This window comes from Varroa destructor, unplaced genomic scaffold (assembly GCF_002443255.2).
Source record: "Varroa destructor unplaced genomic scaffold, Vdes_3.0 BEIS01000005.1, whole genome shotgun sequence".
NCBI classification, from domain to species: domain Eukaryota; kingdom Metazoa; phylum Arthropoda; class Arachnida; order Mesostigmata; family Varroidae; genus Varroa; species Varroa destructor.
Window position 1 is genome coordinate 12,359,981 of NW_019211458.1, and position 16,868 is coordinate 12,376,848.

At 38.8% G+C, this 16,868-nt stretch overlaps 2 protein-coding genes and 1 long non-coding RNA gene across 3 annotated transcripts; 1 reads left to right on the forward strand and 2 right to left on the reverse strand.

The window, feature by feature from the left end:
* Positions 1-1,514: 1,514 nt before the first annotated feature.
* LOC111251592 (digestive cysteine proteinase 2-like) lies at positions 1,515-4,339 on the reverse strand. The gene is made up of 2 exons (XM_022808279.2): positions 3,692-4,339; positions 1,515-3,563 (listed from the first exon to the last, which is right to left on the reverse strand). The coding sequence occupies exons 1-2, from the start codon at positions 4,160-4,162 to the stop codon at positions 3,003-3,005; spliced, it is 1,032 nt and encodes a 343-aa protein (XP_022664014.2). The 5' UTR covers positions 4,163-4,339; the 3' UTR covers positions 1,515-3,002.
* Positions 4,340-11,452: 7,113 nt separating this feature from the next.
* LOC147755286 (uncharacterized) lies at positions 11,453-13,804 on the reverse strand. The gene is made up of 2 exons (XR_015329064.1): positions 13,576-13,804; positions 11,453-12,878 (listed from the first exon to the last, which is right to left on the reverse strand). It is a non-coding gene; the product is annotated as an uncharacterized LOC147755286 (long non-coding RNA).
* On the forward strand, positions 12,877-13,958 carry LOC111251437 (uncharacterized). The gene is made up of 3 exons (XM_022808003.2): positions 12,877-13,113; positions 13,462-13,656; positions 13,800-13,958. The coding sequence occupies exons 1-3, from the start codon at positions 12,946-12,948 to the stop codon at positions 13,956-13,958; spliced, it is 522 nt and encodes a 173-aa protein (XP_022663738.1). The 5' UTR covers positions 12,877-12,945.
* Positions 13,959-16,868: the final 2,910 nt, after the last annotated feature.

Sequence of the window (16,868 nt, forward strand, 5' to 3'; positions counted from 1 at the left end):
GCAGCGTTCATCGAAAAATTTCATAAGATGATTTGTTTTCTATTCATAAAAGATAACCGAAGCTATTTAGTATCTTACGTAACCGACACAATTCGTACAGAAGATCAACTGATCGTTACGCCATTATAAGTGCTTAGTTTACCATAATATATGTTTTATACCAGTTGATCTTTATAGTACTGGACCTAAACAAACAAACGGTATTTACTGATATAATTCTTATGAACTAATAGACAACAAGGTATACTTTACTGGCACTTTTGATTCTATACATGTTGATACAGCGTTTGATACCGTATCGGTACAACCCGAGCAGTTTTTCCGTGAATTCTGAAGTATCTAGTATTCGCTTCCATTTTCTAAGCCGTAGCGGGTGAGAAGCGCAGGAAGAGTGGGAGTTGTGTTGCAGTTCGGGAGGCCTTTTACGATAATAAAATTGACGCGGTCTATCGGCATCATACGCGTCAAGTATCGTTTCCTCAAGGCTTACGGTTTTTTAAAGAAGCGTTGCACTTCCGTGCAACCAAACTGCTTCTTAACTTTCTTTCTCTCATGTGATCAGGCTACTTATGAGATTAAAAATATAGTAATCACTTTTGTGATCTGCGAGGCAGTCCATGGCGCGTTGCTTATGAGTTTACTAATGAAAATGTGCAATTCTCGTAGCGCATATTTAAACGAAACAAGTCGATTGTGGGTTCGCTTAGTACTATTCGCTTCATCTATGAGCGTGTTGCGCCCAAACAGTGTCCTTTGTAATGAACCAAGCGTATAATTCGTGTCCATCATATAGCATTTATTTAATAAAGGTTGCCTATGATTTCTACGGTAACGGCTAATAGAACGAAGCGTTGCTCTTGCGCAGCGATTGTTGAGCGGTTTTATGCGCCCCATACATATATATTCATCATCAAAGTATTGCTGTCGAAAATTCTGACGAAACCATCTTGCATACTGGGTCTTCGTGCATGGGCAGTTGCCATTTTGCAAAAATACTTATAGTGATAGAAGCATAGGTTCAATTACATCGAATTCAGCCTGCGTCGCACCCCATGATTTCTCCAGTTGGGGTGCGTGGACCGGTAATTTTGTTGTAGTGATCAGTTGATTCGTGACAGAAAATGTTTATTGCCGGATACAGTGTGGGATGGATGTTTTGTAGCGTGCATGTTTACGGAAAGCAAAGCGCATATGCCACGTAGTCTACTGGTTGACCCGTAAATACTAGAGGTTAAAGTTCTTGGTAGGGTTAGCCTAGTGCCAAGGGGTTGACTATGCCTTTGTTACATAAAATTACCAGTCAATATAAACTATAACAATGAATGCTCGAACGAGCCAGTAGATGGCAAGAACCTTGCGTATGGAGGCATGTGTTGCTGATCTATGTTAGGGTAATACGACTTAGAGTAACTTACGCTATAGCATGAACTAGCAGATAATTCAAATTCTAGGTTTTGAAAGCAGTTTCGATTTTGCTTACCAGAAGCGAACGTCAGCGCTAAGGACCGCACTAGTGAACGTATGGTCGTCCATTTATTGCGCACATACAATACATTGAAAACACTTAGGTACAATGCTTCTCTAATGGATTAACTATTTTTTACGAATTATCATGTATAGTGGCCTCGTATGTATGGTATCAACGAAGTAGTTTGAAAAGGCCATTTTTTTTGAGGATAAAGAAACAAAACACAAACAATGAATCACTTATACTAGATGTGGACCCACCCGAGATAGTCTAAATGTAAAAGGTATACCTTTTGCTGTCTTAAAAGGATTGTAACAGTGATTTCGGAAAACCAGCTCTTAATTAAGAAGAATGTCTTTCATTACAACAATCAATAACAGTGGCTATAATAGCTTTTATGAAGTGTTTGTATTTTTTTAAATCAGATTTAGATTCTTCTACGTGGCAGTTTTCATTCATGTACAGCTGTTGAACAAATATTTGAATAAGTTTAAGTGGAGCTTTATTCTATGGCCAATAGTAATAATAATGATGGCATTCGATCTCTTCAACGCATCGTCATATATATCCGCTCTTAAAACTTTGAGAGCATCAAATCTCAAATAAGTTTTTTCATTAAAATAGCGCAAAAAAGGAAATTCTTAATTTACGAAGAGACTTACTTTCTCGCAGAAATTTAAATAAATAGCTTTCGAGTGCAAGGATATTGACTAACTGTAACCATTGATATGCTTTCAACTTAAGAAATATTTAGAGTCAATCAAACTTGAAATTTGGATGTCTAATAAACGTTTCAAGTTTTATATCGAGTACTACTGCCATTAGGCATTGGTTCAGACGTCTAGCCCCCAGCGTAAGACGAAGTATGTCTCCACTAGATTTCGAACCTGAAGCACTGGTGAAGTAATAATAAGCTGTCAGATCGATCTGCTAATATGTAAAACAATAGTGACAAAACGTTGTTGTGTTGCTTAGTTTCAAAATATTCGATTCCAAAATTTTCGGAGAAAGTAATATAATCCATAACGAAAAAATAATCGTACCGCGTGTCACTTGGAAAAAGGGTAATTTTGACCTCCACACTAAGTTTTGGCTCAATGCTAACTACTCGCAGTGAAAACTGACAACAATTTTAGATCACAACATCGTAAACAATATATCGATTTTTCTGTTAACAATGTATCGTAAACAATAAGAGCATCCACTTTGGGCCTAGCCCCCTCCCCCCCCCCCGCCGTTTTTTCAAACAAGCCATCAATTACATGCTTCGATGGGTTTTACGTTAAAAATCTGCGTTACCCATTATCGCATAAGACGGCTTTAATTCGATGAAACAGCTAAAGCAGTGTTTCTCAGGTTTTGGAAAACTGCGCTAATTTTTTTGCCATCGTATTTCCTTGAGAGGAGCTGTCCACATAATTTATCTGATTTGAATAACTAAAAAGCCATTATCTTTCCTCGCCATGATACTACTTAAAACTTGTCGTATAGTGTATTTTAGACTTACATAGAATATCTTAGTACAATGTTTAGTTTAACCGCTAACCGGGTAAGAAGCCCAGTTGGCAACGCCACACATGTTCGAACCACGACGCATACGAAAGTAGCCGTTCTCGCCCCACGAGGTGCCCCATGAGTTCTTGAGGATCCAGTAGTCCACGCCACGCTCGGTACCGTAGCCAACAAGGAGGACAGCGTGGGTCGGTCTGGTTCCGCAATCAGGCACGTCGAGGATGCCCTGTCGGTAGTAGGCGTGTTGCTTGGTAACCGCGTTGTAGGCAACTGGGATGGTTCCGATGAATGTGACGGCATCGAGAAGAGCCTTCTCGTCACCAGCAGGTATACGGGCATATCGTGCGACTCTGCCGATTTTAAGCGTACTTTCGTCCCTGCACTTGCCTACATGAGCAGCATATGGGTACTCTGTGCTGGCGAGATATCCACCATGATCTTGAAGCCACTTGAACGCAGTGTGCATCCAGCCACCTTGGCACCCTCTATTACCGTACTGACGGGTACAGTCGACTATGTGCTGAACCGAAACATTGGGAAGGATACCATACCTACGCCAGTGAGCAGTTTCAAGGGCGCCGCCCTAAAATACGAAAGTAGCATTATTTAATAATATACTCTATGTGATCGTAACTATGTCAATGTAGGGAATGCACTTGGATTGATGTAGTAGATAGATAAATGCGTCAGGTTCTGTATAGTAAGACTAACCGACGAGAAAGCGTAACAAGATGCGCAATGTTGCTGATTCTTGACAGGTCCAACAGCGTTTTGATCCCTCCAGTCAAGCCTTGTGGGATACGGGTAATCCTCGGATGTCACGTGCAGCGAAGCGTTGGCATGATGCTCCTCGATGTCAGAAGGCATTGCCAGACCCATACGAGTAGCCTGGATCTCCTCAAGGGTAAAGTCGGACAGTGCGTTGTGTCCCATTTGGAAGCTTTCGAGACCCTGGTGGAATCGTAAATTATGCTCCTCAATGGTACGAGTATTTTCCAAAAATACAACTTTCTTAACATTGTCTACATGAGAGGCATACTCTTTACCGTGCTGGGCTTTATACGAGGACCATTTGGCATGGAGGGCAGCTTGAAGCAAGGATGGAGAGACGTTCGGGACGGTAGAGCTGCCACAAACGCTAACAGCAACCATAAAAGCACCAACCGCATCGAATACGTTCATATTCGTCAATGTTGAATGTACCTGACCAATAATATTTTGGCTTGCAGATTCACTGAGTGTTTAAATAGCATGATCGAGCGATATGGTGACGTCTACAACCAGCTGACAATGCGGTCATCGAAAGCCTCTTAGTAATGCACAATACACTTTTACACAAGATAAAATAACTCCGATCGGTCGTCTAAAACTCGAAAACATTTAACGTTATCAATCATTGCTCGCACAATACGAAGACGAACCCTGCGTGGACCTGGCATTGCACATGTGTTCAATTCCATAGAGCCCGTGTGTGTGTAGGACAAGCCAATTGACCGTATATCGAATATAAAGAAATTTATACTACCGTATGTAATAGTTTAACTGTAATTTATTTTACCTGTTGAAGGCGCTGAGTGTTATTATCATATGTATTCCTATACGCGGCTATCATGTCTAGGAAATATCATTTTTATGTTGCAGAAATAACGATCAGTTCTAAGCTATCTTTCGTGCTTTGCCGATGTATCAACCACATACAGCCATGCATAAAGTAGTATTAAAATGAGAAACTGTCTATATGTATTGTTGTATATAGAACTCGACGGCATATGGCCGAATGTCACAGCGCGGCGTACGGTCTGGCTTTATCTAAACGTACCGTAAAACCTAACAGGTTAAAAATCACGGCACATGTGGTGTTTTCTAACTAAATTTATTGGAATGGAACGAAGGTTACTGACGATTAGTCGTAAAAGAAAAAAATCAATAAAATGTTTCATTGGCTCGAGAATAATTATGGCTAGCGTTCAGTAAAAAGGCGTCCACCTCAGTATTTTTAAACAAAGTAAAGTTTGTTCTCATTATGAAAAATTAGACATAAACGACGTCTAGCGCATTCAGTGAGAATTAGGTTGAGAGTATTAAATTATATGTTTCCACCAATTAATAAGCTTCGTTTTCTGGCTCGTGCTTTTTCTCGATTTTATCTGCTTAAAAAACCTTTGCATTCAAATGTCCGTTTAGCATAGACAATTTAAATTAAGTCATATAGCAAAGGAGAATTAAAGCTGTTTTTGTTTACTGTTATTATACTACCACTTGAGTTATTTTAAAATTATAATTATAAAGTTACTTTATAGGCTGCATGATTGTTTCAAAACATGAGTTCATGATCTATGCTATTTTAAACGTACTTGCACAAGAAAACGTTTATCGCCATTGCTGATTTCTTTGGGGTTATACATAACATACACATAGTTAATAGAAAATTTTATTGTATACCTTTTCCGTAGTTCGTCTTCTGTGATGTTCCACACCGTTTCTTATTACCGATCGCGGACTCGAATTAAAAGAGAACTTACTCTCAAATAATGAAGTAATAGTTTTTACAGTTTTTCCTTACAAAATAATAATAATAACCAATTCTTGATGATATAAGCAACAATATTTTATTTGTGCATTTAATGCGTTTCCACTAAAATTGGTTAACTTTTCGAACTACTCTGCAAATACTACATCAGGTAAGTAGCAAGCTGCCATATGCCTTACAGTTTGTAGGACAATAAACGGAATCACAAAGACTTAAATCACTTGGTTATCTTGTCATCTAAGCCATTAAATTCAATTGAATGTTGATCACTCATAAAACGGAAGGCCACGTTCATACAACACCCTCAACAAAACGTGGAATACAGTGCGTTACTTGCACCCAGTTCCGATATAGAAATAATATAAGTACTCGGTATCTTTGACTTACTCTTAAGAGTTCAACTCTTAAGAGTAAGTCTCTCTTAAGAGTTGAGAAGAATCGCAATGCAGGATTTTACCAGGTAGGTTTGGAAGATCAAAAGAGATTGTAGAAAACAGGAAATACTGGCCAGGCATATCCGAATTATATAGCGCAATAAATATAAGATTAGATGAGTTATTTTATATTGTTTTCATATAACTTTATTTACGATCAAATTGATTACTAGATCACATCTAAAAATGCTCGTGCCTGAATTAAGAAAAATTTAAACCCTGCAGAGACACTTTGGAGCAACAGAGAGAAACGAGTCCTCCGTCCCTGTGATGGCTTCGTGGGAAACGTATGTGCATGCTAATATTAGGGACACGTTGTGGTCTAGGTTCGAAGCCGAGCACACACACACACACACACACACACACACACACACACACACACACACACACACACACACACACACCACCCGTTTCGTGCTGGAAGCAAGCCAGCCAGCCAGCCAGCTGTCTGACAGAACGTCTAACAGCAATACCGGACGTAGATAAGCATCAACGGTCGTGCATTGCGTTATTCAAGTTCAATGCGTACTCTCATATAGCTATTTGATGCAAACATGAGAACATTCAATAAATGTTTCCCTTCATTTCGAAGCCCCTAAATCTGAAAGGCCCAGTTTCCTCTTCGTCTTTCGCAAGCTTGAAAAAATACAGGTCCTCATGCCACCATCTGCCACACGTATACAAACTACAGCTGTTATGACTCTATGTAGTTATTGTGAGCTATGCGGTGTCTGTGAAAAACAAAACTGTTTTATTTCTGCTGTCGCTCCACGTATCTGCGGCTAGCTTAAAACGTCATAAAGTCAACAATAGCTGTTTTTTTTTTTACTTTTTATCCCACCTGTGCTATAGACCTGGTTCTACGTTGCTACAATATTTTCCTACAATATTCCTGCGAATGTCATTCAACAAAGAGATATTCCATCCGTTTTATTTAGGATAAAAATATGGAGTAGGCCAATACAGGGCCGCCGTTGTTTGGAGGCATGGCATGATGAATTCGCTAAAATGCTTACAAAAGGTGATCGAGATAAGTGAACAATGCGCTATTTGGTGCATGTTCCGTTGGGAAAGTTTCGCAGAAATGCCAAACATGTTTATGTTGTCGGAAAAAAAAACGTATATTTTTACTACAAGTTTTTCGTTCAACAAACAAATCAAAAGTTTGTTGACACGGGTCAAGAAACTTGCTTAGGGTAATTTTTGACTGATGGAACGGCGCAAATGTCCGACCTGATTAAAGGTAGTTAAGCTAAGTTGCAAGAATGTTTGCCATTCATATTGATGTATGAAATTGTCCATCATATAACAAAGAATCCTTTTATATCACTGTGATAAGCTAAACTGCGATAGTTCTGCCGGTGGTAAGAAATATCGCGAGAATCTAGTGCAAAGATCTTCGAAACCACTTTCATGGGTCCATTTGCACACGAACTTGACGAAAAGCGAAATACTTTCCTACTCGAAGATACGATAGCAAAGACCTTCGTGATGCTTTAAGACACGATTCGGTGCAAGGTAGCCGTACTATGAAGTTTTACTTTCTACATTATCTCACATAGACAATCAAGTGAAGGTAAGACTAAAGGCTATTCAACTGTAAATGAAAACTGTTAAGTAATCATGTTCCAATGTTGAGCTCGTTTGTTTACTGGCAGCCAAATATTCGGGTGATCTTGTGAACGGTTGATTAAAGCTATGGTTAAGCTCATCTCTATTGCGACAAACAACAGAAACAACAGAATGATGAGGTTTGGTGTTTCATCGCCCTTATTGCGTTAGAGTCATTGAGTAAATTTTTTTAACGGTACAGGGGCAACGTGTATGCTTACTGACGGTCGAGGAGATATGAGGCGGTCCGGATTGAAGACTTGGCCTAGATAGGACTTGATTCCTGCTGGGGGTCAGTGGTCTCAAGAATTATATTACAGTACGGGACGTAGAGCTTGAGATACTTAAACCCTTTGACTGGATCAAAAAAAAAAACTCCACTGATTTTATAGCTAATTTCATCCCTATATCACCTATTCGGTATATTTTCGTATATCAGACACATTTAATGATTCACTAATGTTATTATTTTACCTTCAAAGTATCCAAACAGCTTATTGTAATTGTTTGGTTATACATCTTAGCATATTTGGTGCTTCCAAAAAACCTGGACCATTTTGAAAACAAATTTGCAAGGTATCCGTAGATAATTTAATGAACATCGTGCCAAAATGCTTCTAATATAGCTCGTGTAGACCAAATTTTGCTACGGGAAAAAAATGTACGTGATATGAAGCTAAAAAATACGTTCAAAAATTTATTTTCAGTTAGACACTACATCTTTGTAGACACCCATCGCGTTGAAACGCGATTAAGGCTACTACATCGTAACGATTATTTTGCCGTCTGATCTAATTACTGGGAAGCAAGCAGGCAGCTTAGATAAATTGATAATTTAAAAAATACTAAGATGATTGACACATTTATTTTAAAAACGCAAAGTTAGAAAACGTAACTAGGTTTCGAGCTTTGCAAAAGGACATGCTGACCACCCAACTTTAAAAAGCAACGTCTAGTTACCAAACGGCGGTGATAGTCAATCTGGAATAGTCACCACGTGCTGGCATTTCTCTGAATATTGCTTCTGAATACTTTGAACTAAAATGAGGATCAAATCTATCACGAATATTCACAGATATTGAAAGGAACACCGCTAGTTAAGTAAGAAAGCAGAGATTCATATCGATTTCATGTGTTCATTATAGGGGCGTTAAAGTCTTCAATTGAACGGTAGCCTAACTGTATAGTAGGTGCGGAGCTTCGGAAAATATATTGGATGACTGCGGTGAAAGGGACCTGAATGCGATCGTTCGCGAGCTATGTCGAGTAACTTAGGCGGTCACCATGATCTCCTATTAGATTCGAACAGATTTAAAACAGTTTGAAGGTTTCCCTTGCCAAGTTACTGCCTTAGTTGTTTGATAGATTTTCGGTTCCGGAGGCATTTAGACACTAGCACAGGTGTAGGCAACAAGGTGTACGCGCTTGACTCTTTTTCGGCAATAATCATCGCGTGAATATCCAGATTCGAATTATGGACTTGTACCAAACCAGCTCTAAACTGGCCTCACTACTGCCTCAGCGGTCAGTGAGACTAGCACTTCGGTGCAGCATTCATTACCAACGGTAAGCGATGAAATCCCTATTTAGTGAGCAAGAAGGTTTCTAAATTCGCGAAGGCTATCAATAGGGTTACAGACGACTACATCAAATGTTCACCAATATTCACTCGAAGAGCTCATTACAGCATTTAAACATTCCAATGTAAGGTAAGTCTGCACATTCCCCGGCAGATGTAACAAGTAAGTAAGGCGCAAATGATAAACCCTCGTTGAAAAGATTCTATAACGACGAGTGCTCCGTACAATAAGCCGTCGACCCTGCTATCGTTATTCGCACCATCGGCAAGTCTCGAAAGTAATTTATATGATAGGTATCAGCCTAATTTGTTTCAGCTTAAACAGGGCCAAGCAGTCCCTAATATACCTAAATAATCTGCCTGCGATGCAGAAAAATCTTTTTTTAGTGACATTGTCCCATAGAAACGTAACAGATTTCTTTCTGTTTCGAATTCTAAACGACAGATATGTACAGACCAACTTGCTCTAGTCTAGCACATTTACCATGTAGGAAAAAAATTAAGTTAATTTGGCGATCATTATTCTATATCTGGTACAAGTGTGATATGGCTTGCTACTATTTAGTAGCCACACAATAGCCATATTAGGCAATGAAGTGCCGGGCTTAATACTGCTGTTTTGGGGTGCGCATGTGCCCGTGATAACAATATATACAATGGCAACGTGTTTTTTAGCCAAATTTAGAGACATGTGAAATAGATGAAGTTCAAAGTGAACGTACACACACTTCGCCTGACACAGTACGGAACGTTAAACTTGAAACCTTGGTTTAGGATGCGCATGCATATCTCGTAGCTTATTTTTGATATTATGCGACAAACCAGGCTGTTCTATAGTAATTTTCAGCGAGCAAGATATTTTATGTTGGGCGCAACGCCGTCGTTATTTCCCAACGTTTCTCAAGTACCAGCTTCTTTCAGTTCATTGTACATTTCGGATGCTTCCAGCTTTGTTTTGACAGTTGGACCTTTGACACATCAACATCGCATTACTTACTGTCGTTACTAAAAAACCTTTTGGATCTATTGAATAGGATGTATGCACGGTTTTGGGCGCGAATAAAATCAACTGTCGACACAAGCATCAGCTATATCGACTACAGATATCATAAAACGAAAACTATAAACCCTCCATAAATTTATTCTACCAGGACACCTGTATACCGCAGAAAAACATTCTGATAGGAGATTGCACAGATATGGGTCTGTGTCAGTTGTGCTTTATATTATTCTAACGGAAAAGCAACATTTATTAGGCAAGTTTTTCACAATACTTTTATAGCAAAAAAAGTTCAGCTATCTAGAAAAAATATCATGGACTGTTTAGTTAGAAATGATCTGCTTAAATACTGAGACAAAGCAAACATTTATAAAGACCAGTATAGCCTTCTGATATATAAACTTAACAAGCCATTCTACTTACCTAAATCATGGCGTGTTTTTCTCTCTTTCAAAAGTATACTAAACGCCCGCGATGACACATAAGGTGAGCCGTTGCTTCGTTAACGTTTATACGAGCTTGCTGAAGTAGACATTCATTACGTTCTTTCAGTAGGTCTAGGCTAATGGACACAACGGCCTTTGCCGACAGCGTGCGTCACAATTGCATGCTAATTATTTCAGTGCACTAAATTGAGGCGAATCGCTCAAACAATTTTACATTTATTACAAACTCACTATTTTTCAATAGGTCTTCACAGCACTTCGAGTAAAAAGTTATTGAAAATCTGAGGTAAGGCCAAGCGGCGTAAGCAAAACTTGGAAGCTATCCGATTATCGTCCTTCACTTAGCTCGGTGTATGGACAGCATTGCCGGTCTAACAAGAATAACCCGGATTTTTTTATTATAAATAAATACATAAGTATAAATTTATACTCATGGTAAACATGTGGGATGCTCGAGAGGCATGCCAAGTTTAGTAAGTAGTTCCTATTAGTAAGAGCGGACGAATCTTCAACAGCGTAGCGACAGGTTTATCTACGCTATTTTATCTAAAGCTAGGTGCTTTAACGTAGATTGCTGAAACTCGAGTTATCATGGAGATTTCTTTGAAAGAAGTGCGATTCTATACTTCGATCGCTGTAAATAATAATTAATATTAAATTAGACATGACGAATTTGATTGAATTTACAAACAATGATTGATCGAAACATTTAGCGGGCGATAAGGACCTACCACTACTTGTACAACCGATTTTTTTAAAGCCATAAACACAGTTGGTGTGTAACTCTCTCCAGATGAACTTGTCAATAAACGTTAAACCGTTCCCAACACCGGCATTTTTTGATGCGAGTAAAAACGATTACCACAAGCATATCATTTGAACCAGACAAAACCACGGCTTTCCGTGCGTTTATTACGAGTTTTTATACACGAAAATGTGACACAGCACGTCCTGTCAAGAGGTACGTCAAGTTAAAACGTGTTTCTTCGATCTGTCCAAACACCGCGAGAAATTTTCTCGCAATTCGATTGCGATACCGTAGAATTATTTATATATTTTAGACCATACAATGGCGTGCTCTCTGCAGTGGGCATTTGCATAGCGAGTTCGTTTCCGCTCAAGGTGAGCCATATTTAGCGGGCCCGTATTGTCTGCACAAGTTCTGCTTTTCGAAGTTTTTCCCATGTCTCATATTTTTTCGTTGAAAGGGAGAAAACTTACTCGCGTCCTATATTCCTCTCACGCGGCTGTATAATTTTCGCATGTTGCAAAAACCCTGGTCCATGTTCGAAGGCGCGCTGTACAATGAGGCAGGCAAAAAGTAAACATGAACACCAATACATAAAGCAATATATTTGATAATAAACACTCAGGAGACCACGAAATGATACACGGTTTACGCATTTTTTCCAACGGTCACATCGAAAGTGGTTACGAGCTTCAGGGTACCGGATGATTCCAAGAAGAGAAAAGTGATCGTGAGTGGCCAGTGCATTGACTTCTGCGTTACCGCTTATCGCGAAGTGGGGCTCGCACCTACCGACGAAACTGAAATGGATTTGTCCGTCGAATTTGTCCGCGTCCGTTGGACGTTGCAAAGCCGATGCGAAAAGTAATGAGCCGAATATTGGTAGGGCCGTTGGGAAGTCAGAAGGGTCCATAGCGTAGCACGCCAATCAGCAAATAGCTTGCAAGAACTAAATGGTGACGGTATATGGGTTTTATGCTAAAGGTTATCGATGGTTTATCATTCATAATGACTTGTCTGGCACTAGTAGATCTTGATAGTTTCATAGCGCCTTTTAGTATATCGTATTTAGTTCACGGCTAAAACATCATACAGCATATAGTTCGCAGACCATTTAGTAGGCGTCTCAGACTATTAATTATTGATCAGTATATTGTATAATACATATAAGTTTAATAGGTACATTCTAATCCAGCTTGAATAAACAATATCGCAATGCCATTTAAGCACAGTGGTTACTCGTGCATATAAACACAGTCACGAACCATTAGAAAGCTGTAACCCATTAAACAATGTACACATTTTTTTTTTTGTATATAAGCGAGTAACCCCCTGTGCTCAAGTAGCCTTCCGATCTTGTTTATTCGGACTATGTTTTTATTTTTAGGCTCTGCAATATGCCAATTCTATTACTCTTCAACTCAAATGCTTGGGAAATACGGAAGTGAATCGAGAATGAGTAGGCCCGTACCAGTTCTCCTGCGACGTATCGGTGACGGTTACTGCTGAAGCAGCTGCAGTTACCCTTTCATCTCCTTTGCCACAAATAACTAGTCATTATTCAATAAAAACAAATAGCAACATTGATATAAAAATAATCTTTTTTTCTAAATAACGATGTTAATATACGATTTTGTATGTGGTGATCTGCAGAAGCGAATGCTAGCACCTGCAGTGCAACGGTTCATTGGGTTATTGATATCGGGAGATCCGAACTTTCGCGCATGTAAGCTCTTTCACACCTGTCTACACCTCGTGATGCTCTACAAAGTCTTCCAAGTGACTGTATGAACTTCAAGAGCTTCATCCTTTACAGAACCATTCATCTAAGTACAAGTTAACTCTTTATATAGCTACAGCAATATCTATGTAGATTGTAGTAGTCCATCGATAACTATATACAGCCTGGAGAGGTACGTGTTTCTGGTTTCTTCTTTGTTTTACACTCAAGTATTATCATGTAGTCGATATATGTTATCATTAGCCTGGCATATTCTCAAAGCATTCCTATTACGAATCAAATTAACTCTCTTATGTAGAAAAGCGTTATAATTTTGGAAAATTGAAAAATATACAGTGTTCTAATTGGATGTATATTTGTATGCATCTATATTCTTTTGACGTCCAATTCAGACAAGACAGATCGTGGACGAAGTATCGTTTTATCAATGGGCGGAAGTCTCGCCATTACATCACTATCAAACCACATGTCTTGCATTCGGTGCATTGTTTTGTTTTAGCACTCACTGTTTGGCAATCGTAGGCCTTCCAGGATTCAAGTTGGACCTCCTCTATCACGAATGTTGGTTTGCGGTCATTTTTGCCAAGGTGAATATTTTAAACAGGCTATTAATTGAATCAAATGAAATGCTATGTTTAATCAACTACCAGTTAAGTATCGAACAGCTCTGTGTTTGTACATTGAATTGTAGAATGACTTTCACGTTAATTTGGCTGCCTCTCCCTTCTAGGTTGTGTACTACACATGCGCAATAGTTTACGATGCTGTCAACGCCACCTGGGAGCTGCTCCTTCTCAGCTGGGCTCTCCTGTTGCTGACGCCCGAGGCGTTTGCCCATTTCCTTTCATTGGTCTATCTTAACTCAAAGATATTAGAATTACATTTTTAACTAATAATTTCATTAAATAATAACCTGCAATGGACTAGATCCGAGTCGTTCCGGTCTTTTTCACGACAGTTTTCATAGTACCTCATATCGACTTATTACGACTAGATTGATTTTTCAGGTGACGATTAAACATCACAAAGTCGTGGAAAGTGGTGTCGATTTGTACCGTGGAACGATTTTTTTTTGCTTAATTCAGTATATTTAGACTAGTATACAATTGTACAGCAGCGAAAAAGTCAATTATTCTATAAATAAAAATCTCACAAATGATCTCTGAAAAAAATTCTCGGTCTTACTCAGTCCCAATGAAAGTGCTTCCGGGTATCGGGGTTTCTACTCTAGAAGGCTAAAGGGAAGCGAACTGCTCAGAACCCCTGCCTTTACAGGATTAGAACATAACTACCGTATCGTAGCATATCGACGCGATATGATTAGCTATGCAAAGAAGATCGGTTTGCGGAAAATAAAAGCCTGCTTTCAGAACCGCTTGAGTTTTATTTCACGAAAAGTGAGAGGCACTTGTCTATGGAAATAATATGAATTAACACATTATGAGCATGGGTATGAACGGGAGGCTGATGGCAAATTGAATGTTTCGCGAGTCGCGTATTGGAAACACCTGTAAAATCGTCGTCTCAGGTACCTAACTAAGCGAATCTGCAATGGCTGACAAAAATTTATGTCCGAGGATTGTAGATATCATACCTGGAACGTTGATGAAACTTCAGTGGTAATATCCTTAAGCAGTCGAAAATAATAAACATATCCAAGTTGGCCGTGAAATCGAGCGATAGAAGGAATCATCAGCCTAATAGCCAGAGAAAGAAAACTATTCTCACCACCTGAATCTCTAACGCGCTTGAAATGTATATTGTAAATGTGAGGTAGTTTTTTTCTTTCCCAAATAAATTTCTCAGCGCAACCATTATCGATCGCACACCGTCTTTTCTTGGTTTGATCAAACGTTACGTGGGGTGGCCACTGCGTATGATACGCAGTAACAGCTATACGTACTTAGCGCGATATTTAGTCGCCATTCAGCGCCTTATTTTAATAATATTAACATTGTCTCAAGCAATCAAAGAAATTGAGCCATGTTTTTTTCGAAATCTTTGTCTCGACCTTGTTACATACCGAATTTAGTCATTAAACAGTAGATTTAAAAATAGTATATCTATGGGCGGGATGCAATCGTTACCCATCGATTCGACTTCTGCCGTTGCACTCTGACGTCAAAGAAAACCACGCTTCGATATGACCATAGCAACACAGCTTATAATTGTTACTGGCTCACTTCGAACTGGCCGAGTTTTGTCAGCTTATGTCAAATCCCAGAATGGATGCGGGGTTCTAGATATGGTATAGGTTTTTTGAGACTGGAGCTGCTATTGATGAATGAACTCAATGACGAAAGTAGATAAATTTCCACTTGATCGATTAAGTCTGTTATAGATCAGGTAGGAAAAATAAACTTAGGTCGATGGTCTAAAAAATTAGCCACTAAAACAAACGAAACGAAACGTGTCCTTTATCCTGTGGTTGCTTTACTTGGACTTATAATTCCTACCTTCGACTGTCTGAAATAATCGGCCGGAACAGCTCCAGGCCAAATGAAACAACGAAGCGTTATCAAATTAGGCCGACATCTAATACTGTCCCCTGTCGAAGTTTTAGCTATAGACTACGGCTAACTGTATTGAACCTCTCGCTAAGCGTGTAGTACATTTAAAAGGAAGAATTATCCCGTTAAGTTAAAAATGAACATCATATCTCTCATAAAGAAGGTAATTTTCTCAAAAAGCCATAATATTGTGTCTATCAAGACAAAAGTATTCCAGGTTCAGCTTTCAAAAGGTAATTCTGAATAATTAGGCTATAATTTTCAATAGCACAGACACTTCGTATGCGCATCACCACATATGAAGTGTGTATTAAGGAAGTGAACTTTGCATTTGCTATCATTAAGTTACTTTGTGGCTATGTGTTTAAGTGAACAAACTGGAAAATGAACAAAGATGAAGATCAGGGCTCTAATTCGAACGTATATGTCAAACTACATTGTTACTGCCTTAATGTAGTGTCTTTCGATGTACAGTTAAGATTTCATAATTACAACAACTAATGGAAATTATCTTATCTACTATTAGTCAATCCTCATCTAGCGAATGACACCTTATTATAAAGGGTCCCTAGAACGGGTCCTAAGATAGTACACACACACTGGAAGGTAACAACTATTTTGCAAAAATGAAAGCCTTAAACACGTTAAAGGCTTGCCGTTTACGTTACGGTAGAAAGCAACTCGAATAGACGCGTAAAAAGTGCACGTGAATCAACGCTGCTTGAAGTCCGATTCACCACGATCGAATACTCAAAAACAGTTGAAAAGAATTGCGAAGTCGCTGTTATCCATTGAACTCTATGGTTACGAGCCTAGTTATATTACTCTACGGACCAGCTTAGTTTTTTTTTCTTTTTTTTTTTTATTAAGGAATAGTAAATCATAATAGGATATCAACTCAAGTATGCAAAGAACTTGTTTGGAATAGTAATAGACCTCTTTATAGGTAACAGTTGTTCTACGACGCGCTAATGTTAACGATTAGGAAGAGTTGACTTCTTTGACTCCCTTTATAGTTCTTTTTTTTTGCAAAGCAGTTATACAAAAAAAAAACATTTTTCAATTTTTCCGTTAGCTCTCTGGTTTCGCCTTTAAGCTCAAGTACTCTTTTTTTTTTTTGAAAAACGTACTTTTCAGTAAACATTTACGTTGTTATAGGCATTGAAAGATAGAGAAACGTTTGCATTCGAACGATTCTCGTTAATTTCAACGGGTGAAGATATGTTCGTCGCGAAATTTGAAGCTTTAAATTAATGATATGAATTACCGAAGTCGATGTATTAACCAAT